Below are 24,317 nucleotides of genomic sequence, written 5' to 3' on the forward strand. Positions count from 1 at the left end.
CATCATTTTAACACGATGAATATTACAGGTATGAGTCAAATGTTTAAAGAGAACATACAGTGTGGCACTAGATATATACATAGGAAATATTATATAGAACACAGTTATCACAGAAAAATATGTAAAAAATTCTGTAAAATTTTTAATAATATGAAGTTCAGCATTGGGGACATCGCACTGACGGACAATTCAAAGTTCAGTAGCCTTGTTGTAGAGCCCTTGTGAACTTGGCCAATCACTAGTGCTGATGTGATAACGGGCTGTCACGTCAAAACACCTATTACCTATGGACTGTCAGCGTGGTTTCTAGTGGATAGACAGATATCGGTGCAATAAATTGGATTTTGTGGTTAGTTTAAGTGTTAAACTGATGCATTAATAGGTACAGAGCTGAGAACGGCTGTCTGCGTCACAAGGCGTACATGTTGAGCGGGATACTACAGTAACTTGCCGGGGTGAGCTGCCAAGAAAACCGCCTTGAGAGAGTCATTACTTGAAGAAATATATTGTGATTTCGCATTATTTTCCCTTAGCAAAGTCAAATTGATTACGAAAATATCTTCCCAAAATCTGAATGAAAGGATCTGTTATCAATCAGAAGGTCCAGCTATGTTCGGTATATTCCCTGAAGTGAGTAAAGGCAGCTTGGCCAAATGCTTACACACATCCAGGATAAGGACGAGCAGGACCTCTAAAACACGGCGATTGTGTCGCCCTGACCGAGCGCCAAACTAAAAGAAACATCGGCGCTTTGAACATGGAACAGAGCTAATACTCTTTGGTTCGGTATCTTTGTATTTTCTCATTGTCATATTGTTTAATACCGGTAGTACGGGAGAGCTCCAAGGTTTTGTGACGTCATTGCAGATAGCTATAACATGACAAAATGGCGTCAACAAATGAGTGTCGAAGAATTTTTTAAATATTTTCAAAACATTTTTGAAATGCTACTTTATTAATTAAGGTAATAATTTGAACTATACTTAGTAAATACAGAAAATTTGATTTGATCTCTACATATCCTCTTTAAATGAGACGCTTTGCTGTGAATGCTGATCATAAAATTTGTAGTTGTTTTGCTAGAAATAAAGTTTCGACAATCCGTCAGTCTAACGAACAGGTTTAGGCTGTATATATGTTTATACATCATGAATAAAATGAAGCGATTTACAAGAAAATGTACGAAAAATTAATTTACGAAGCGAAGTTATAGTCAGTTTAATAAACCAGACCGCCGTTTTAAAGGTGAAGCACTCTTGGCCACAAAGTAAAACAACAATCAATCAAGCAATAAATCAAAAAATCAACCAATAAATCAATCAGTCAACCAATAAATCAATCAATCAACCAATCAACCAATAAGTTAATCTCTAATTTGAGCACAGCATGTACTGTGGGACAGGTACAGAAAATCAGCTTTAAATCTTTATGTACTATATACTGATCAATTTCACTTTCTATTTGCTGAGTGAGATTGCTGAAAGCAGCTTCTTTAGGTCAAATATGAATACTTTAATTGAATATTGTTTCAAGTCATGCTCAAGAAGTTTTATATTATGGTGGTCATATTCATGGGTGGAGAAAACAGAATTGCCCTGTGAATAGAAGTTTTCCACTCGTGACGTGCTTACATGGACACAACATTTCTGTGTATTTTAGGGTCTAAAATTTGATGTCACAGCTAGCCGGCCATTTCTGGTGTACAGGTGCATGCTTGGTAGTTTTATTGATGAAAGCTTGAAATTGCTGGCGAGAGAACACAAAGTGTCAGGTAGCAAAGAGGCTTCGAGTAACACCTCTTTTGCGTTGCTAGGTGTTCCTTACAGCGTAGGAAGGTCCCGATTTTGACGGTCAACCTCTGTTAAGGGGTTTATGGTCGCTTTCTCGCACGCTGGATAATGCAGGCATGCACCAAGTTATGATTGGAGCTAAATTAAAGCACTAAACGTTAACACTGTGGTCTTAATTAATAATGACTTGAGACAAGGATGTTCTGAAAACGAAAGGAGATAAACCCACCACACCTGTATGACAAACAACATTACCTATTACTAACAAACCCACCACACCTGTATGACAAGCAACATTACCTATTAGTAACAAATCACCCAAGCTTGTTATTAAGGATGCGGATGCGGTCGTGGGTTTCCCCCGGGCTCTGCCCGGTTTTCATCCATCATAATGCTGGCCGCCGTCGTATAAGTGAAATATTCTTAGACTCTTAGACTTGCTCTCTCTCCAGTGAACCCGTATCTCTGTAAGCTCAGTGAGAATGCTGGCTGTTTCCCAGTCTCGCCTTTTAGTAGTTAGCCTGACTCACCCGACGGGAAGTCACAGGATGCGGCTGAGAGTCTCGTTTACCACGGGATAACAGGTAAGACCCCTCCTGAATTCAGCTGGTTCATTTGAACATATTGATGGACTTTGTAAGCTACTTGAACAAGGCTTTCGGGCATGGGTTCAGATGTAAGTATTATCTGCACATAAATACAGGCGGACACGGTGCCCTCTATTTCTCCATGAATCTGACTACAAGCCTATAGAGCTTAAGAATGGCAACAGACTTTCATAAGTGCACGTTCCCTGTTGTAGAGTTGAACGTCTTGGTTAATAATATTATGTACTATATCGTGGATGGTTCCGTTATTCACACAAGAAAACTCGATTGTTACCAAATTTGTGAATGATCGAGCCGTAGGGCTACACGTTCACTGAAGTCCTAGCGGTGTACAGACAGGCCCCTCTAAATGGGTATACATTGCCTACAGCCAAGATGTATATGATTGCACTTTTACGTTGCGCACACACAAATAACACAGCACTCGTATATGCAGAGACAGGTTTATATGCTAAGTACTGTGTGCTGTGTAAGGTTACGTTATTCTACGTGCACGGCTTCAGGGAAGTACATGTACTTTGTCAGGACGGCTCATAATGGCCCGCATGGCGCTAGGAACGGTAAGGAAAGGCTCATGGCTAGCCCTCACGCTGCTATATGACATAGGGTAAACCGCTTTCTTAGAGATGTCCGCCCTGTTACAGTCCTCACCCCTGGAAGACTTAACAAGTAGACAGTGGTAGTACAGCTAGTGTAAGAGGGTCATGAAACCCTACACCCTCGCCGGCTGTTCGCGGGCATGCCAGCTGGGATGTATATATAGCCTAGGAAGAAGAGACCAAGTGTTTGATTGTGAGGCTAAATCTGAGAAAATACTTGATGCTAATGTTGACCTACTGCTGCATGTGCGTTTCCGGAAGTTAACGGGAGGTAGGTGGTAGCTTGGGGGGAGGGGCCTTAAGTTTTCATAAGCACGTTGGTTTCGACGCATACATATAGATCTCGTACTATTTGATGTAGGTAATTTGCTAACTTCAACAATGATAAAATTACATATACATATGAATAAGAAACTTTCACGTTATACTAAAACACACACAGCCATATGCAACTTGCACTTTTCTCTATAACAGATCGAAAATTCAACCGTGTATGTACACTTTGTTTTTTGTTATTTAAGTCTTGCGACTGGAAAAGAAATAGCATGTCATCACCTTGGAATATATATGGGGGCGGAAAACCAGCTTTTTTGTTCTTTCAAAAATATACAAAATTCTGTTATGTTTTAGCAAATAACAAATTGACAATACATATATTTAACGTGTATCGCCAAATTATGATATTTGTGTGCCAGTTGCACATGCAGCGGTTGAGAGTTACATGGGTAGTGATGTAATGTACGATCACATGATACACATAACAGCTTAAGATTAAGAAGCATACATTATTTGGCAAACGCATTGCATATTCTCGCATTTTTCTTGTCTGAATATGAAATATTGTTCAATCCGATGAAGATGCACTGTGTGTATGGATTTGGATGGCGTGGTTAAATTTGGGAAGGTCTGAATTTTGGTGTAGATTTTTGTCGAATGTGAATCGTTTACATTTACATGCATTGGGTATGAATACTGTTTACAAAAGAATCCACATGTGAGGAAAAAAAACTTCACCAACCTGTTAAAATGTCGCATTTCTTTTCACCAAAGACTATCGCTTTCTGTGAAACTTAGTCGTACCCAATTCAGATTAAACGAAGCGTTCAATTTAAATAATATTAGCAAATATTATTATTGACACTCAAATGTAGACTGTTTTACATTCAAAATTCTGTTGAAAAACATTGAGAATGTATATAATGTTCAAATGTATCAAACGCTGGTATTCATTAAGAACCAGCAAACAGCTTTAACTTTTTTACATGTTTTTTTTTGCACGTTTTGTATGAATCATTGCCGAGGCACGACAAGGAGGAAGCCGTCCATGGCGACAAATTATTGAAATACGAAATGTTTTAACTATGTACTGTTTATTTCTGCATTTTAACGAGAAATTATATCCTTAGATAGATGTACAGCTTTTTCCTTCGCTCATAGCCATTCAAATGATATCCTTCTGGGGAAAATATGTATTTCTCAACAGATGTAATATGTTAAAAAATCTGCTGAAAAACTTTGTGAATGTTACTTAATGTTCAATGTATCAAACGCTAGGATTGATTAAGAGCCTGTCAACAGCTATAGAATGTTTGCAGGTGGTTTTTTGCATGTTTTGTATGAATCATTGGGGAGGTACTACCAGGGGAAAGACGTGAAAAACGAGAAACTGTGGAAACACGTAATATTGTAACTATCTACCGTTTGATTTTGCATTTTGCAAATAGCACAACGAGAAATTACTTTGTTCCTTCCCTATTTAATTACTTTGTTTACAGCCTTTCCCTCCTGTGATTGCTCCCGTATATGACATACAATTTCATCCATGACCTTTTGCTCATGTTCCCTTTGCTCTGATTGTTGTTGTGATCTTAGAATAGTTATTTGTGGCCTACTGCAAAAATATAAGTGTCTCAAACAAAAATAATATGTTATGATGTTTATTTACCCCACAAAATGCATTTTATGGAAAACATTTGGGTCATTTACCGTAGAATAAAATCCGGTACGGTACTTATATGTTCTGTCGTCTGTTTCGAGGAAAGAAAAACAGGGAATACTGTGTGTTTAGTTAGCCGTCACAAAGTAGGGCCGACAGTATTGTGATCATGTGGGAAAATGCCGTGTAGAGGTGACGGCGTTTGTGTTCCGTTGGGTTGTTTTGTTAAATTTGAGGATAGGTATTTGCAGTGTACACATACATAGAGGTGTATGGTGGTAATTTGTGTTGTGACGTGGTGTGTTTAAGGTCAAAAGTAGCCGTCAGTTTTATGTTCAGGTGCAGGTACACCGGCCTGTTAAGACAGGTATGTATGCATGTAGGTATGTATGCCTGGGGTTTTACGTCGTACTTAACAATTTTTCGTTTATATGACGACGGGGATTCATTAGGTGTGTGCCTCTCACTGTGTCCACACCACAAAAACGCTGCCTCCACTGAAGCATCTGCTGAAAACACCAGACATGACACCAGACATGACACCCCACCCAGTCACATTATACTAACACCGGCCCAACCAGTCATGTTTCCTTTGCTCTAACCATCTGTTCACCAGTCACCACATACCTACGATGCAATCTTGATAAAGAAAAAATTATTGTGGGGTTTTCACGATAGATTCACCACAGAAATAAAAAGAATGTTGGAAATTTTTGCCGCGATAAGGACCAAAATATGAATATTTTCATCGCCGACAAAATACATTCTGTGGTGTAGGCCCTGTACCCGCCGATAGATTTATATTGTATGTATAGACTCTAACATCTCTAATTGCCACATGCATGTACTCCAATTTTCTCCAAGGACTCTCTTTGATTACAGGGATGCCTTAGCGGCCTAGCGTAGTAGCACAGCACAATGTCCAAGGAGCCTCACACCAGGTCTACCAGCAACCTGGGCATGGTCGTTCCCCCCCCCCCCCCCCCCGGCTCTGCCTGGTTTCCTCCCACCATATACTGAGCGTTGGGTCAACTAACATCTGAGTTATTTGAGCTAATTTGACTCAGAAAAATGAATTACATGAGCAGATCAGCTGAGTAATGATTGACTTCTGTTGGTTTCCCGACTAACCAAGTGTCACAGTATAACCATGAGATTCGTGGCCTGCTTTCCTGCGTGTCTAAATTTCACATCTATCCTCACAGTGACCAGTTGGATACAATGTCCAGTTAGATCCAGAGTGTGTTGACGCTGTGTGCCCTGCTGCGGGAGGTCACAAACTGACCATGACGAGCACCTTGACCCCTGGGGATGCGGACAACCCCACCCTCCGCAAACACAGGGTCGGGATCTACGGCTGGAGAAAGCGGTGTCTCTACGGCTTCATCCTCGTCATCTTCGCCATTCTCATCATCAACATTGCTCTCACCGTCTGGATCATTCGCGTTATGGACTTCTCTATCGTGAGTAATAGGCCACTGCTAATTTATTGTTCTCATTTTGACCTTTTCTCAAAATGACAGATGTTTAAAACGATGTTATTATCATCAATTTTTCACCTAAAATAATATATTTGCCGTTAAGACAAAGTTTTATTTATATTTTAAACGCTCAATAGTTTGCATTCGGTGGCCACAAAAAGACATGTTTATATGAGGTAAAGTCTTGAGAAATGAACAAGTAATGACCCCTGACCTTAGCAGCATCTCGCGCTCAGATCATGGAACTATACCTCCAGATACCAAACAAACCGTGACTCTCACCACTGAGAAGTTTGAAGGCTGCTAGTCTCCAGCGAAAGGATATTACTGTTACATGTGCAATGTATATTTAGATTTATTTCTCACATTAATACTTGTGGAACATGTGTGTCATATATCTGCTTACTAAATACAGGTGGCACCTGTAGCGAGTATATGTACGTGTGCTCCTTTCTGAGTTTCATTGGATGGATTTTGTGGCTTATAGAGATCCTACTTTTGCATCATAGTGTTACAACACGTGATGCACGTAAGATCTGCACGTATGATCAGCTCATCCAATATAGTGTATTTCTAGCCAAGATCAATCATGTACATATATAACTAGCTGACTGTAGGCAATGTTCTGTGGCAAATACTGTGAGCAAATATTGAAACATTTAAACACATATTGGTACAACTCTGTTCCAGCGAGGGATGGGCCGATTACAAATCATTGAGAAAGGCGTACGAGTGAACGGCGAGGTGGAGTTCCTTGACTCTTTGTACACGTCATCAGTAAAAACCAGAAATGTAAGTCCACCCAATGTAAACTTTTCCATTGCTATTGACAAATTAGTTTTCTCACAACACTCATGAAAATAGATATTACCGGTATATCCTTTATGTGTTTTTGCTTCTTTTGTCATGTTTTAGCTTTCTCGTGCGTCTTTCATTTTTTGTACATGTAGTGGACTTAATGCATTTATTAAATATGATTTATTGTCTTTTGAGAAACCAGATTCATTTGGACCATTCTCAATTTTTCGTTGAGAAATTAGCGTTATGTAGACTTGTTCATTTTAATTAACTAATGAACAATGGTGTTGATTGGCTCTTTACACAGGGAAAATTTGCATGTGGAATCCAGTGGGGATGTCGCCCCACACGCCAGAGATCACTTAGACAGCATCACTCGTCTTTCGTTTTAATACTTTAATGAGCTTTATGGCTTTAATGAGCTTTATGGCAGTGAAAGGTTTGCCTTAGAGACGTTTACGTGTACTTTAAATCAGGCTCGGAGTTAGGGGATTAAATGATGAACTGTAGAATATCTATAAGGGAATGTCCTTACACATGGAGTTTACCCACCTCCTCGTAAAAGTAGGAAAAAGAGACTACGTATCTTAGGCCAGAGGTGATTAAATGATGAATTGTATAATATCTATAAGAGAATGTCCTTACACATGGAGTTTACCCACTTCATCGTAAAAGCAGGAACAAGAGACTAAGTATCTTAGGCCAGAGTTACTTTAGGAGTGAAAGGTTTGCCTTAGAGATGTTTACGTGTACTTTAAATCAGGCTCGGAGCTAGCGGATTAAATGATGAATTGCAGAATATCTATAAGGGAATGTCCTTACACATGGAGTTTACCCACCTCCTCGTAAAAGCAGGAAAAAGAGACTAGGTATCTGAGGCCAGAGGTGATTAAATGATGAATTGTAGAATATCCTTACGGGAATGTCCACTCCGCATGTCCTGCAGGGAATGGCTGCTTCACTGTCGTAAAACTAATATGGTAGCATCTGGGGAACCATTATAACAGTTAGGAGAAAAAAATATTGTGTCTATATTACTAGTCGTATGACTGTTCATATTAGAAACATGTTTGTTTTCACGTAATCGATTCATAGTACATAGCTCAGTGCCATGAACTTTCCGCTCTGCTATATAGGACGTTCAAGTCCAGTTTCATTAATGGAAGACAATAATATAGGTTTGTCCTGTTTGCCAGTCGAAGTAATATATTGTTTAAAGCAACCAATACAAGTAGCATCATAATTTAAAAACAAATACGATTTATTCTCTTTTGAGAAATCACATATATTTGGACCATTCGTCATTCTCGGTGAGAAATTGGTATTATAGTGATTTGTCCATTTCAGTGAACTGATGAACAATAATGTTAATTTGTTCTTTTACAGGGGGAAAATTTGTATGTGGAATCCAGTGGGGATGTTGTCATACACGCCAGGGATCACCTAGACAGGATCGCGAACGAAATAAATATAAGTTAGTTTCACATACATTGTTCAGATTTACTATACATCGTTTAACGTCACCGTCATATGACGACGAGGAGTCAGTAATTGTGCGTACATTTCTTGCGTCAACTTCCTTTATGACTTCACTGGAGTCATATTTACAAATGTATGATGACCGGTGTTACAAACCACTCTGTTTGGACCCCCTGAAATTGTATGTGGTATAGTTTGACACATTAACCAACTAGCTCAACCGAAGATTTATGTCCGATAGTTTGGTAAGTAAACATCTATAATAACTGACTTATTGGAAGTTTTATGTCGGTTAATTTATCAAGTGTATATTTGATATATACGGTGGTGGGGACTTACGTGGCCCAGTGGGTGGCGTGCTAGCGCAGCATAGTGATGCAGGAACCTCACGTCGATGCGATATACGTTGTTGTGCGACTTCGTATATGTTTGAAGCTTGCCAGAAAGCTGCGGATGGTCGTCAGTCCCAACACGCCCCCAACCCCGCTTCCCGACCCGCCCTTTCCGGAGCTGCCCTGTTTCCTCCAACAATAATGCTGTCGTCGTATAAGTGACATATTCTTGAGTACGGCGTAATACTCTAATCAAATAAATAAATAGTGGGTTTCCTCCGGGGCTCTGCCCGGTTTCCTCCCACCATAATGCTGGCCGCCGTCGCATAAGTGAAATATTCTTGAGTTCGGCGTAAAACACCAAATAAATAAATAAATAAATATGATGTGGCTTCATAGAGACTATAGAACATGGCACAATGCATATATTTGTTGGAAGTATGATAGCAAGATAATTTGAAGGCATGGCGGCTTCTTGATTCCACTTTGTACAGCAAAAATGAGCCAATTGGCGCCATCATCATCTAGTTGGCTCATTAATGCACATGTACACCCCTCATAAGCAGCAACCAGTGATATAGCGTAGCGGCAGTAACATATGCGTCTTGTTTGTTTCAGGTAACGGCGAAGTAAAATCAGTGTGTGAAAATTTCGTCATTAAAGACAAAAATGGGAAATTGCGTTTTGGTGTTAACAAAAACGGTGTTACTCTGGGCCAAGAGAATTTAAATGTAGAAGGTGAGCATATCTCCACTCCTTAGTTAGACAATCAGTGTTGTTGTAGGTAGGTTTTAACGCTGCGTTTAGTAGTTTTACAAAATAGTGTTCGGCAAAACAAAATGTTTAGTACATTTAACTGTGTTTAATAGCTCTGTAAAACACTGTTAGGTACTCTCACAACCCAATTTCCGTAGTTTCACAACACCGTGTCCAGCTGTTCCAGAAAAAGAGGGGGATAGATGTTAAGACTGTCGTCTTCGCACATTGTTTATTCAGCAGGAGTGCACCGGATGCTGCTCAACTGCTTGGTATGTGGTGAGCTCTCCCTCTGGCGTTTCTCTGTTTGTTTTTTGTTATCTACAGATCCAGTAGTTTTTGTTAATGACTGAAATGTGAGCTCGTTGAAAAACAAATAAAGTAAAAAAAGGTTGATAGTTGTGCAAGGCTGCATTCGATGTATTTACAAGATAGAAGTTTCCAATCATTGATTGCTGAGTTTCTGAAACAAATAGTCAAATGGATTGTTGTTCTGTAATAGTTGCCCCCGCCCCCCATATCTATCGTGTGTATGGAGCCAATGTAGAACGTAAAGGTAGGTAGAACGCAAAGGTAGGTAAAACTAGCAGAAAACTAACACTTATTAATGATTTAATATTCAGCAGTAAAGCTTTTGTACATGTACCAAAACCAGGAAAGTGTGAGTGAGTGTTGAATGCGAAGTTTTGTGTTGGGTGGAGTAAAGATTATATGTGAATATAGGTTACATGCTGACTTCTTCGTACAGGTCTGTCTGTGGACAAGATTGTACAGTCTCCCATAATTCGCGGACCCAGTCGAGAATCATTAAGGTAAGACAGCTTTCACATTTCCTCAGACCGTGTCACTAAAGCGTTACAGGAGTGGATCTACATCGGGGGCCTGTCACCTTCCCTGAGCCCCCCACCCCCTCAAGAGCGTTATAATGGACGTACATAGAATAAACAGAAATATAACATCAAAAAATGATGCTAATTGTAGAATTTGCCCTTTTTTTATTCAACATTATACTTTTCAGGGAAGGCCAGGACCCCTTCGTAGTTTTAACGGTGGGCGAGTTTCATGTAATGCACAACTTGTGAATTGCTATATAAATGTCGAGACACCTTCTAGTCTTTTTTTGTCAGTTTTGGGCTCCGAGCTCTTTTATACCCTACGTCTCGGGACACCACTTAACTTTGAATGGTTGAAAACTCGGACATACAACAATCTAGGGTCGTGGAGCTTCCGGGACCTACGCTGCCCTGAACCCCCACTTAATGTGTTCGGATAGGCTGTTAAACTACTACCCACCCTCACTCGGTCCCCACTATTTATCTTTTTGCGGCTTTGTACTCTCTATTTATTTATTTGATTGTTGTTTTACGCCGTACTCAAGAATATTTCACTTATACGACGGCGGCCAGCATTATGGTGGGAGGAAACAGGGGAAACCCAAGACCATCCGCAGGTTGCTGGCAGGCCTTCCCACGTACGGCCGGAGAGGAAACCAGCGTGAGCTGGACTTGAACTCACATCCACCGCATTGTACTCTTTAAATGGATACAGAATCGACGCTGATTTGTTGATGGTTGAGGTAGGGTTCCCCGGGTTGAATAAATGTACCGTACCTAAAAATTAGCATGGAGCAAATTGTAAGTGACTTGCCTTAGTCCGTGGTTTGTGGTTTTCCTCTGGAATCTGGTGCCTGCTATCTATTTTAATAACCGCCGTCGTTCAACTGAAATGTTTCTCTTCCAATCCGTTTATTTGATATTTTCTACTCACTGTATTGGCATTTATATAAAGGCAGGCAGGGTTACGAGTGTATAGAGCTTGCGGTACGATACGTACCAAAGGAAGCTCTTAGAAGGTAAAAATATTACCGTAGAAAAACAAATTAACTTCCTCCAAACGACTGAGAACGCATCTCCGGCCATCTATGATTGTAGAGCTTCCGGGGCCTATGCGGCCCTTGGTCCCTCGCCTCTTGTGCTGTGATTGACCCCCCTCCCCCTCCCCCGCCTCATTCTGAACTAGATCCGCCCTTGGCGGTACATAGGTAATCAGTTAATTCTGAATGCTTCGGTGGCTTAATGGTTAGATCGTCCGCCTCGAAGTCGGGATCAAACCCAAGTCAGGTCATGCCAAAGACTGAAAAGGTATTTGTACATGTTACTGCCTCGCTTGCCGGTCAGTACTGACAAGATAATGTGACTGGGGTTGGTGTCATGTCTGGTGTCTTCAGCATGATACTTGTAGCGGCAGCAGCACTTTGACGACATAAACTTACCTTACCACAAGAGGACACAGTATAGCTACACACGCCTAACGACTTCTCGTCGGCAAATGACTGAAAAATTGCTAAGCACGACGTAAAACCCCAAGCATACATTCAAACTCAATTCTGATGAGGTCATATATTGAAAGTAAGTGATGAGTAAACATTGAATGACAATGTCACCCGATGGGCATTTCAATCCATTGAAGGGGATGGGAGCGAGGGGTATCATATGAGATTATGATTGAATTGCTTAACTGTTCCCCACATGTGACACTTCACTAAATTTTTCATGTTGGCACCTGAGTAGTTTAGTCGCATGTGTAAAAGTATAGCTGCTCCCACTGTTCAACTCGAAAAATCTAATTCGTCCAAATACTTACACACGCACCTATTATAAGCATACCAATAGGACGGGAATCTCTTTCGTTCGAGTACCTCTGTATTAGTACATTAACAGTGCCATCGGAGTGCAGTATACCATTCGGGTATCTAAATGTATTTGTAAATAACTACGTATAGGTGTTGGAACATCGGTATATATATATTTAATTTTATTTACTTACGTGTATTTGACTGGTGTTTTACGGCGTAGGCCTACACAAGAATATTTCACTCATACGAGGGTGGTCAGCATTGTGGTGGGAGGCCAGCCAGGGGAAACCCCACTACCATTCGCAGATTGCTGGCAATGTATGTCGCATAATTATGACGCTACCAACGGTGCCCATCCACTGTCATTGCTTGGGTGACTAATGTGAGGTAGCTAATCGCAGGACCTACACGCATTACAACTAGAGGTGACTTACTACTAGGCTAGCGCAAGCTACTGACATATTGATTCACATATTTGCGGCTGTGACTATAAGTCAGACGAGTTTTTCAGGTTACAGGAATGGTCGGTGGATTACCCCTCTGCCCGATTCCTCCAATCTGACCAGGACAAAATACTTGAGCACGGTCAATAAATGAATTGAAAGTGAGTCTTTCTCGTATTTTGTCATCGTTAGTCACAATTATCTTTGCTTTCCTTGTCAGAGTTGTGTCTGTAACGCGGGATGTCAGAGTTACGGGCCCTGCTGGCGTAGAACTCAGGGCTCCGGCCGGCAAGATACATCTCAACAGTTTAAATGACATACTTATAACATCCAAAGGTCAAGGGGTAAATATACATGTACTTGAGCTGACTTGGTTATATGATAAATAAATGCCTTTTTGTACTTACATTATTGACACCCAACTTAACCCTGCTTTTCTTGTAAACTTGGGCCATGAATAACTTGTCCAGGAATCATTTTTGGATACTACGTTTTAAGACAGGACAGCTCCCGTAGGTCACATATTATGGTAACAAGGGTCGTTGTCCTCAAACAAATAAAGATAGAAGGCGACAAGACAAGTTGCACCTTTTTTAAAATGTAGAAAATTGCTCCTATTGACCATAAGAAAATTATGTTTTCATGCAGCCCTGAAAACTTGCATTCATGTATGAATCTTGCTGTTGTTTTCTGTTTTGTTTTTCCCTAATCTCTAAATCAGATCCGCTTTGATGCTGAGAAAATGTACCTGAAAAACCTTCCGCTGGGTAATCCGCCCATCGCCGGAGATCCGCCCGTCGAAGTGTACCAGCTGTGCGCTTGTAAGGATTCCGGACGTCTATTTCTGGACAAAGTTGACGGACCATGTACAAACACAGCCTCCATCTGTAGTTAGTTCTCAACGGAACGAGGGACAGGCTGCGGCGTATAGACACTACGCATAGTATTCCCATTCTGGATCAAAAAAGGACTGGATTGAAGGCCTCACTCTGTGACTGGAGGAATGAAGTTCCGTCTGTGAAATGAAGTTTGTGTGTATGACAGATTTGATCAGAGGTATACATGTACGTGTATATCAAAGTGTGGTAGAGTTAAGCTCTAGTATCTCAGAGTTTTACTCTAGCCTCTGAGAGCTCTACTCTAGTATATGTATGTATGTATGTATGTATACCATAATTGGTCAGGCTTATGACATGATAAATGACATTGTTAGACCTAATACCACAGTTATACCATGATACCGAACTTATACCATGGTGAATGACAATACATCCCAGTGGTCACAATGTAGCAGACTTGTTCTGAAGTGTTAAAACAAGATTGATTAAGATCACTCTACGAATTAGGGTTAGCTAATTTACAATGGGTCGAATTTTTACCTCGATCGGTCATTTTTATCACAGCTGTTCAAAGTTATAGCTCGAAGGGTTTAAACACCAATACCATGGTGACTCACAGCGGTACCATAGAGGGACATACTCGTAGATGTGTCACGGTGGGTCAGGTGTAAGTTAACGGACTCGATTTATACCAACGTGGAACAAACCTATACCCTAAGGGCACACCTCTTTTCACGTTGTTTCATATGTTTGCCATACATCTGTAGTATTACAAGTCTATAAATATCTTTTGATCGAACGGACCACTGCACCGTTTAAAAATTTTAAATCAATGTTGGGCCATCGTTTTTCTTGTCAGACTCTGTGTCATTTGTAACCACACAGCAATAGCTGGCCTTTTAGTAACTTAGAATCCAGTGAAAGTTCGATCTCCAGTACCCTGATATCTGTTGGTCCAGTTATTTATGTTTGTTCGTTGTTAGGTATTCTTGACATTTTTATTTTTGTCTTGTTTTTCACATCGACTAACTTCTCATGATGTTGTATAGAGTGTATTTTGGGTGCACAAAAATAAAGAAAGAATTCAAATGATTGTGTTTATTTCTGGAAGATTCCCTGTGGGCGAGTCATGGTGAGACAAGCTTGCATAAGTTTTCATGTAGGCGTATCATGGCATGACAAGCCTGCTTAAGTTTTCTTGTCGGCAAGTCATGACCTGACAAACTTCCATAAGTTTTCAGGTTGGTGAGTCATGACGTGACAAACTTGCGTACGTTTTCATGTAAGGAAGTCATGATTTGACAAGCTGACTTAAGTTTTCATGTGCGCAAGTCATGACGTGCCAAACTTGCATACGGTTTCATGTAGGCGAGTCATGACTTGACAAACTTGCAATAAGTTTTCATGTGGGCAAGTTATGGCATGACAAGCCTGCATAAGTTTTCAGGCGAGCAAGTCATGGCGTGACAAGACTACATCAGTTTCCATGGGTCACGAGGCGACGAGCATGCACTGATGTTTCTAAAAAATGTTTCTTCTAGCGACAACATGCTTTATTACTGTGTTCTAATATACACACGGTATACATATACACAAGTATATATTTAGTTGCTTGATTGATGTTTAACGCCATACTCACTTTTTTTAACCAAATGCGACGGCGATCACCTTTATGGGCAGAAGAAGCCCGTAGCAGCAATAAGTAACCAATAAGGAATTTGTCTTAGTCGCAAAGATCAGCGCACACAGATTTTTTTACCTGACAGACCAAGCTCCAAGAACGTGAGTTCAACAGAAATACTAACACTATCTGGAAAGATGGAAATCCAACGAATGCACTACCGTAGCGATTGATAAGTAGGTATTTTCTTATGCTATAAGATCGGGGGGAAGGGGGGGGGGGGCGCAATTTGTATTGTAAATAATGGAAGTCATTGCATCTCCATGTAACGAACCCCATTTTTAGGTGCGCGGCTCGGCGTGTCGATGTGGGTGCCATGGCACTCCTAGAATGTTCAGAAATATCTCGTCTCGACACTTTCAGGCTGATTTGTGATACATCAGATATGATTTAAAGCAACATTGAAGCTCACACCAATAGTCATCGACCAGCTATATATGAATGACCATTCAGTTTACCACAGCAATAGGCCTATCAGAAGTGTAGCCATGTCTACATTACATTAGATGCAGGCCTATTTTCTCTAATTAGATGTTCAAGGACGCAAAAGGTACTTGCATACTTGGGCAAGAATTTCATTTTTACCTCTATTTGAATTTACGTACCTTTGAACAGGTGTCACAAACCAATGTTGTTCGTAAATGGGGAAATCTACATCCATCCGCTGCTGGTATACCGTCCCACGCACGGCCGCAGAGGGAGCAAGCATTAGCTGGACATGAACTTACAGTGCTGCACTGGTGAGAGCCTCCTGGGTCACTGAATTGTGCTTGAACGTTATAACCACTAGGTCACGTAAGGAAAGTCTCAGCATACTGCTATCATATTTAAATTAGAAATCGATTTGAACGGCGTTAAAATACGATGGCGGTCAAACAAAAGAATCAATCAAATCCAGATACTGACTATCAAGAATTTGTCAACGTACTCTCCTCGTTCTTGCAACACACACTATTTCACTGTGAGATTGACTAGGCAAACCTACCGAGCACTTACCCGGGATAAACCTTCAACCTCATGCAAGTTACTGACGAACTTGCCAACATGTCGTTTATTTTTTTATCGCTTCTGTGGTTTAATGTTTAGAGCGTCCACTTCGAAGTCTGGAGACCCCGGAATCAAGCCCGTGCCGGGGTCATACCAGACTTTAAAAATCATAGGCCCATTTGCTGGTGCCTCGTTTGGCGCTCAGCACTGAGAGGTTAGAGCAAGGAAACATGGCTGTTCGTTCCGGTGTCAGTACACTGTGGCCTGGTGGGCTGTCATGCCTTCGGCATGATACGGTAGGCCCACTTCAGTGGCGGTAGCACTGTAGCGACTCCTCGTCGTCTTATGACTGAAAAGCTGTTAAGTAGGCCTAGGCCTAAATGTGCGAGATTAAACCCCATGCAATCGGTCACACGAGCGTTGTCAACGGCTTTTTGTCTTTATGCTCCCTCGATCGGGCCAGTGAGAGTGGGACTAGGAATATATGCATACTTGTATATAACTTATCATGCAACCACACACCAGTACAAGAAAAAGAACGAAGCCTTCGTTGGCTCGCTCTAACGAAAACCACTTTTTTCTTTATTATTTTATTCAAACTATTCCGCTCTACGTCGTCTACGCTCTTTTTTTTTTTCTTCCTATTCCTTTTTTTTAATTTAGTTAATGCTGGGACTAATATGAAAGATCTCTTGTATTAGTCCCAGGTTAATGTAAATGTGAGGTAAATAGACTTCCTTTGTTTCGCATATATGGCGATCAACTGCTCCATGGTCTGTGCAGGCAAGGTACGAGATGGTATGACGTACAAGTTTAGTGGGTATATGACGCACAATATTTGTTTCTACTTCCAGGCGTTGTTGTGCGACATGCATGAAAATATCGAATCAAGGGACAGGCCGGGAGGATGGCGGTGTTTGTGTTATGCCTGGGATGGCTCGTGCTATCATTAGGCGTTCTCATCGGCTATATTTTGATGCATTTAGAACTTTTACCAATACCAATTAAACATCTGTACCTTTTTGGTAAATTAAGGAAAAGAACAGAGCCACCTTCCTTCGTAAGATATGCAGATGTTCCAAAAAGGTAACGATGACAGATGAGGACTAGCTCACGAAAATTGGACCTTTTTCTATACGAGATATATTCCGAGGCCAAGAATTGCCTGCTGGCTTGGCTTGTTCCAAAGTGCCGTGCATGTAAAAAAATGTTAAGAAGAGTTCTTCCTTAGAACGGGGTGTTCGACAGAAATACGGTTCTGTAGAATTAACCAGGCGAAAATAATAATAGATTTATTTGTCTACCGCTATTTGGCTGGAAGATCATTCCCACAAATTTTCTCACTTACAGCGATGGTGGACAGTTTTAATTTTTCTTGGGTGGAAAGTGGAGTGCCAAGCACAATTCACCAGCCTTTAGCAAATTACCAGTATGCGTTCTCACACTTGTGACGTAGAGATATGGGGGATTACATGGCTTACAAACAGTGAGAGAGGGTGAATCTTCGAATTCCATGTCCAAATCCGGTTTTGAACCCTTGTGTGTCCTGATGATTAAAAGTCAATCACCTTAACCTCTAGGCCACAGCCCGCCATCCATTATAATACATGTTGATCATACCTTTGTTTAAAAAAGGCACTTCTGATTGACAAGGAGGCTTATAAAATCTCTGAAAATCAGACTTCCCTTAACATGTTTATACGCTTGGCACTATGATTAGAACAAGCTAAGCAGCAAGCTGTCAAACATTACATCAGTACGGCACAGTTATACGCAGTGTTCTCAAACGTGGAGATGGTGATGTCATGCTGCGTACTCTAGTGAGTAGGCATACTGTATACTGTACAAATGCTGTGAAGTGAGAAGATGTGTATGTGAGAAGGTCTGTCAGAAACCTGCAGATGGTCATGGCTTTTCCTCTTGGCTCTGCTTGGTTTCCTCCCACCATAATGCTAGGCACCTTCATGTAAGTGAAATAGTACAGCATAATAATACATAGATCAAATATAAAGTAAATAGATAAATAGACGCAGTGCAGCATTACTGTAACATGTATACTGGTGTGTTAATTTGTCTAGATGTAGACATCTACTGATAGCTTCATAACACCAGGTAGCAAGTTGATAGACGGGATGTTAAACTGCTGACACTAGGTATGTGTTCAGTGATAGTGTTGGACTGGGATTTCTGGATTCACCTGTTTTTATTGTGTTCCAACTTAAAACATAAATCGACCGCTTTTGCGGCCTCGTGGTTAAAAGTCGGGATCAAACCAGGGTCGGGTCAAAGACTTTATAAATGGTACATTGTGCTGTCTCGCTTGGCACTCAGCACTGAGAGGTTAGAACAAGGATACAGGACTGGCTGGCCAAGTGTCAGCATAATGTTTGGGGTATCATATTTGGAGTCTTCGGCATGGTACAGTGGCAGCAGCACTTTGAGGCATGGACTCGCCGTAGCACGAGAAGACACATTATATGTACATACATCTGATGACCTGTTCTTGTCTTATGACTGAAGTTTTATTAAGTACGATGTTAAACCCCAAGCATACATAAAACATAAATCATACACGTACAAGCACATGTATGTATTTACAAAGAAATACAAGAAGCTAATGAAATGGTTTCGATATTCATCCATTCTCTTCGTCTGTTTTAGGTGGTTTCTACATTTCTACCTGATCGGCTTGGTGTGTAATACAAGTGCTCTCATGATAATCCTGGAGGTGTGGAAGGTGCACCTGCCCGGTTCAACTGAAGACATCCTACAGGTGCTCCATATAGGCAAAGCAAACTATCGCGGTAAGTCCGACGTGGTTGCTGGCTGTAACTGTCAGGCAGTTAATCAATGAGGTTGCGTGTTCTGATCCAGCTTTTCGCTGTTTCTGATATGGCTATGTCAGAGTGTTTGCCAGGTACCTAGCGAAGGTTGGTGGTTTTATTCCAGGCATGGGTATGGTGTGCATACCTGTGTGTCACATACATGCAAAGGTTGTTGGTAACTGTCAACGAGCACGCCAGTTTCCTCCTCTCATAGTAGTGACGACTGTTGTATAAGTGAAACATTCTTGGGTATGGCATATAAAAGCTTATCAGGCTATAGCTGCATGCAGTTTGACGGCTTTCAAGCAGTCTGTATACGCAGGTTTTAGCATCTGCTTCAGAACAAATGAGTTGGTACGAATACCGAGGGAATGGACACTCACTTAATTTGGGGGCGTATTCTTTCACTTTTGTAACTAATAAATGTAAAACAAAATCATTTGCTCCCTGATGGTCATGTGCTGTTGTTCAGATTGTGTCGTCGTTTAGTTGATGTGCTGTTGTTGTTGTTGTAGCTGAGCCCAGCCCAGTGTTACCTGTCCTGCTGGTATTAGTTTGTGAGGAGCTGCAGGTATTACGACGTCTATATGAGTGTATGGCCGTCAGTGTTTACTCTGACAGCAAGATGAGCGTCATCCATTACTTCACAGGAATCATCATGTACTCAACATTTGGGGTCAGTCTTCTAGCCGAGCTGGTGAGCAGGGAGAGGATGCCAACAGAAGGTGAGTGAGAACTGGTGTCACTGTCTGCACCACTGTCTGGGGTCAGTCTGCAGTCAGTCTGCCAGCCAAGCTGGTGAGGAGGGAGAGGATGCCAACAGAAGGTGAGTGAGAACTGGTGTCACTGTCTGTACCACTGTCTGGGGTCAGTCTGCGGTCAGTCTGCCAGCCGAGCTGGTGAGGAGGGAGAGGATGCCAACAGAAGGTGAAGGAGAACTATCATTGTCTTTACCATTGTCTGAGGTCAGTCTTCTGACAGAGGTAGTGAGCAGGGAGAGGATGCCAACAGAAGGTGAGTGGGAACTGTCATTGTCTTTACCATTGTCTGAGGTCAGTCTTCTGACAGAGATAGTGAGCAGGGAGAGGATGCCAACAGAAGGTGAAGGAGAACTATCACTGTCTTTACCATTGTCTGGGGTCAGTCTTCTGACAGAGGTAGTGAGAGGGAGAGGATGCCAACAGAAGGTGAGTGGGAACTCTGTCACTGTGTTTACGACAGTTTTATATCAGTCTGCTAGCATAACTGGTGAGGAGGGTGAGGGTGCTAGCAGAAGGTGAGTGAAAAGTCTGTCACTGTCTTTACCACTGTTTGAGATCAGTCTATTAGCAGAGCTGGTGAGCAGGGAGAGGATGCCAACAGAAGGTGAGTATCTTTACCATAGTTTGAGATATGAAGGCTGCTCACTATGGAATTCAGAGATCTATACATCTCTATACATCTGTACATCTCAGAATGTCTTAATGACATTGTTTTTTCCTATGTTGTTTTTACAGTGAACTGGGGTCTAAGTTTACCTCAGTGTTTAGGGCTGGTGGTGTTTGTCTGGGCTTGGTGTAAGCAATACTCACTGACAAAGATGCTGGCTCGACTGAGGACACAGTCAACAAGTAAGTGCTTGTGTACAAGATCAGGATGGCTCAGCTGGTTGGACCAAGAGCTTAAGTGAGCTTTTCATACTTCTTTAGGGTCGATTAAATGTTACATGTGAAAAAGAATAAAGTGTGATGGAGTATATGTAGCTAAACATTCTCTTTTGGGTAACATTTTCTGTCTTAGTGCACGCAGTATATTGACCCTTGACCACTTAGCCCGCAAATGTTCATGAAGGCCAACCATATCCAACATACAAAGCAGTGCACATAAAGTGGATCTCTTTGCTTGCGTAGGACTTTATGCTGATTTATGTATTGTCTCATTTTTTCAGTGCTCATTCTTCATATGTACAGTTAATTCGTTTTCTGCCTAAGCAAGTCAGTTTTAGTGCTTGTGAACTACCTCTTTGTTTTAAGAGCCTAACAATACACAAGGTGTACATATTACAGAAATACACAAAGGAGTACACTGCTTGGATCGACTTCTTTTTGGCAGGCAATGTTCGCGATTGTCTAAGTTTTTTAATACTATGAGCGTTCTTGTTGTGCAATGTTGTAGGTGGATCTGGGGACATTTCCCATCACCTCCCATCTGGGGACTTGTTTGAGCTGGTCTCATGCCCCCACTACCTCATGGAAATCCTGCTGTACACCTCATTCTGCCTCATCACCCGCTTCCAGTCCCCCACACTCAACTGTGTGGCCTGCTTTGTGCTGGTCAATCAGCTTATCTCGGCCCAGTTGACCCACACCTGGTACAGGGCTTCCTTCTACAAATACCCACCACACAGACGGGCCATTCTGCCCTACCTGTTGTAGGAGACGGGCCATTCTACCCTACCTGTTGTAGCACACTGGCCATTCTACTCTACCTGTTGTAACAGACTGGCCATTCTACCCTACCTGTTGTAGCACACTGGCCATTGTACTCTACCTGATGTAGCAGACTGGCCATTCTACCCTACCTGTTGTAGCAGACTGGCCATTCTACCCTACCTGTTGTAGCAGACTGGCCATTCCACCCTACCTGTTGTAGCAGACTGGCCATTCTACCCTACCTGTTGCAGCACGCTGGCTATTCTACCCATGCTCTTATTGTAAATGTAGTGTTGGCATCAAGAGTAGTGTTTTAAGACTTTTACGAGCTTCTGAAAGTTCAGTTTTACGTCAGACTTTAGGTAAAAATCCTCAACGTTATCCTATTTGTACATGTATGTGCTATACCAGGTGTGTGCTATACCAGGTGTGTGCGCTATACCAGGTGTGTGCGCTATACCAGGTGTATGCGCTCTACCAGGTGTATGGCCTCTACCAGGTGTGTGCGCTATACCAGGTGTATGTGCTGTACCAGGTGTATGCGCTATACCAGGTGTGTGCGCTATACCAGGTGTGTGTGCTATACCAGGTGTATGTGCTGTACCAGGTGTATGCGCTGTACCAGGTGTATGCGCTATACCAGGTGTGTGCGCTATACCAGGTGTATAGGCTCTACCAGGTGTGTGTGCTATACCAGGTGAATGTGCTGTACCAGGTGTGTGCGCTATACCAGGTGTGTGCGCTATACCAGGTGTGTGTGCTGTACCAGGTGTGTGCGCTATACCAGGTGTGTGCGCTATACCAGGTGTGTGTGCTATACCAGGTGTGTGCGCTATACCAGGTGTGTGCTATACCAGGTGTGTGTGCTATACCAGGTGTATGCGCTATACCAGGTGTATGGGCTATACCAGGTGTGTGCGCTATACCAGGTGTGTGCTATACCAGGTGTGTGTGCTATACCAGGTGTGTGGGCTATACCAGGTGTGTGCGCTATACCAGGTGTGTGCGCAATACCAGGTGTATGTGCCATACCAGGTGTGTGGGCTCTACCAGGTGTGTGCGCTATACCAGGTGTGTGTGCTATACCAGGTGTGTGCACTCTGCCAGGTGTGTGCGCTATACTAGGTGTATGTGCTATACTAGGTGTGTGTGCTATACCAGGTGTGTGCACTCTGCCAGGTGTGTGGGCTATACCAGGTGTATGTGCTATACCAGGTGTGTGCGCTATACTAGGTGTGTGCGCTATACCAGGTGTGTGCGCTCTGCCAGGTGTGTGCGCTATACCAGGTGTATGGGCTCTACCAGGTGTGTGCGCTATACTAGGCGTGTGCGCTATACCAGGTGTATGGGCTATACCAGGTGTGTGCACTATACCAGGTGTATGTTATCCACACATAGGCTATTCTGCCTTGCTGTGTATTTATTTATTTGACTGAAGATTTACAGAACACTCAAGAATATGTCACATACAGCAGTAGCCAGCAGAAAAGCATGCAGAGGGGATACCCACAGCCATCCGCGGGTTGCTAGCAGTCCTTCCCATGCACACATATGACTGGTGAAGAAGCCAGTTCTGAACTCGCAGTGTTCGCATTGGAGAGAGGCTCCTAGGTCATTGTGTTGCACTAGCATGCTAATCACCAAGCCACAGACACCCCGGCCTTGCAAAGTAAGCTGATAATGCAGGGTGTTGCTTATAAAACACATAAAAGGTGCACAGGGCTATCATTATGTTTGCTGAGTAAAAGGTTATCCTGGAAAGTGTAGTCAGCTACCGGTGGCTGACTTAATACCAGAATTAAACGTAAATGAGGTGAAATAGGAGCTGTGGTAAAAATAGGACGCTACCTGATCAGTATTTTACAAAAGTATTTTACACGGAGTAATAACTTACAATGTACTGATATAGTAAGTGGATGCCCTCTTTCAAAACTTTCTGAAGAACTTCCTTGTGTGCCAAAAGCTGATGGTTAACAAGATTTCACAGAAAGTTCTTGGAATGGATTCATGTCAGCAGTGATGAACAAAAGGCTTACATGACAAGGCATAATGTAATTCAATAGGATTCACGAGAATATATTAAATGGTTAGCAATGACTTCCTTCAGGATAGTTCATGAATACTATTTTGATGTAGTTTAATTTTTTTTTTTTTCGTAATGCTATCCTGTTTTGCTTCCACAGAAATATGAGTGTGAATGCATTTTGTGTATTTGCAGGGATAATCATACATGCTTGGTTACACTGACTAGATTTTGTAACCTTTTTCTGGCAGACCTTTATGGTGTTTCACGGTAGAAATGATTGTAACGATCTGAAAACTCTTTCAATGAGGAATCTAGTGTTCTGACAAGTCTGAATAGTTACCATTGTGTTCGTCTGATGGGTGTGAACGGAAGGATATTTGGCATCCCCAAACATACCCAAGTACTCCTTAGTTACTGGAGTTTTCAGCTAGACTGGTCGTTAGCTATGAAATAGCAGACCAACTTACACCCCATGGGTGGTCTTTTAATCAAGACACAGCTTGCATATCATTCCTGGGACTGTCATAGAAGTAATATGTTGTTAATCAAAAACTAACTTCTACACGGCTTTTTGTCCAGTATGAGATACTTAAGCGAAAAGTAGGTGATATTCTTACATATATATAAATGATCCGCAGCTATTGCTATTCAATACAATAATAAAACAGTTTGTCAGTAATGCTGATTATGC

At 41.8% G+C, this 24,317-nt stretch overlaps 2 protein-coding genes across 2 annotated transcripts; both read left to right on the forward strand.

The window, feature by feature from the left end:
- The first annotated feature begins 2,328 nt into the window (after nt 1-2,328).
- On the forward strand, nt 2,329-14,771 carry LOC135473836 (delta-sarcoglycan-like). Its single transcript, XM_064753745.1, has 8 exons — nt 2,329-2,374; nt 6,139-6,396; nt 7,105-7,206; nt 8,599-8,686; nt 9,642-9,761; nt 10,528-10,591; nt 13,078-13,201; nt 13,579-14,771. The coding sequence occupies exons 2-8, from the start codon at nt 6,220-6,222 to the stop codon at nt 13,750-13,752; spliced, it is 849 nt and encodes a 282-aa protein (XP_064609815.1). The 5' UTR covers nt 2,329-2,374; nt 6,139-6,219; the 3' UTR covers nt 13,753-14,771.
- A 2,485-nt stretch (nt 14,772-17,256) lies between these two features.
- Nucleotides 17,257-21,603, forward strand: LOC135473557 (polyprenol reductase-like). Its single transcript, XM_064753412.1, has 6 exons — nt 17,257-17,450; nt 19,026-19,168; nt 19,705-19,886; nt 20,062-20,203; nt 20,686-20,799; nt 21,344-21,603. The coding sequence occupies exons 1-6, from the start codon at nt 17,272-17,274 to the stop codon at nt 21,601-21,603; spliced, it is 1,020 nt and encodes a 339-aa protein (XP_064609482.1). The 5' UTR covers nt 17,257-17,271.
- The last annotated feature ends 2,714 nt before the right edge of the window (nt 21,604-24,317 follow it).

This window comes from Liolophura sinensis, chromosome 8 (assembly GCF_032854445.1).
Source record: "Liolophura sinensis isolate JHLJ2023 chromosome 8, CUHK_Ljap_v2, whole genome shotgun sequence".
NCBI lineage: Eukaryota > Metazoa > Mollusca > Polyplacophora > Chitonida > Chitonidae > Liolophura > Liolophura sinensis.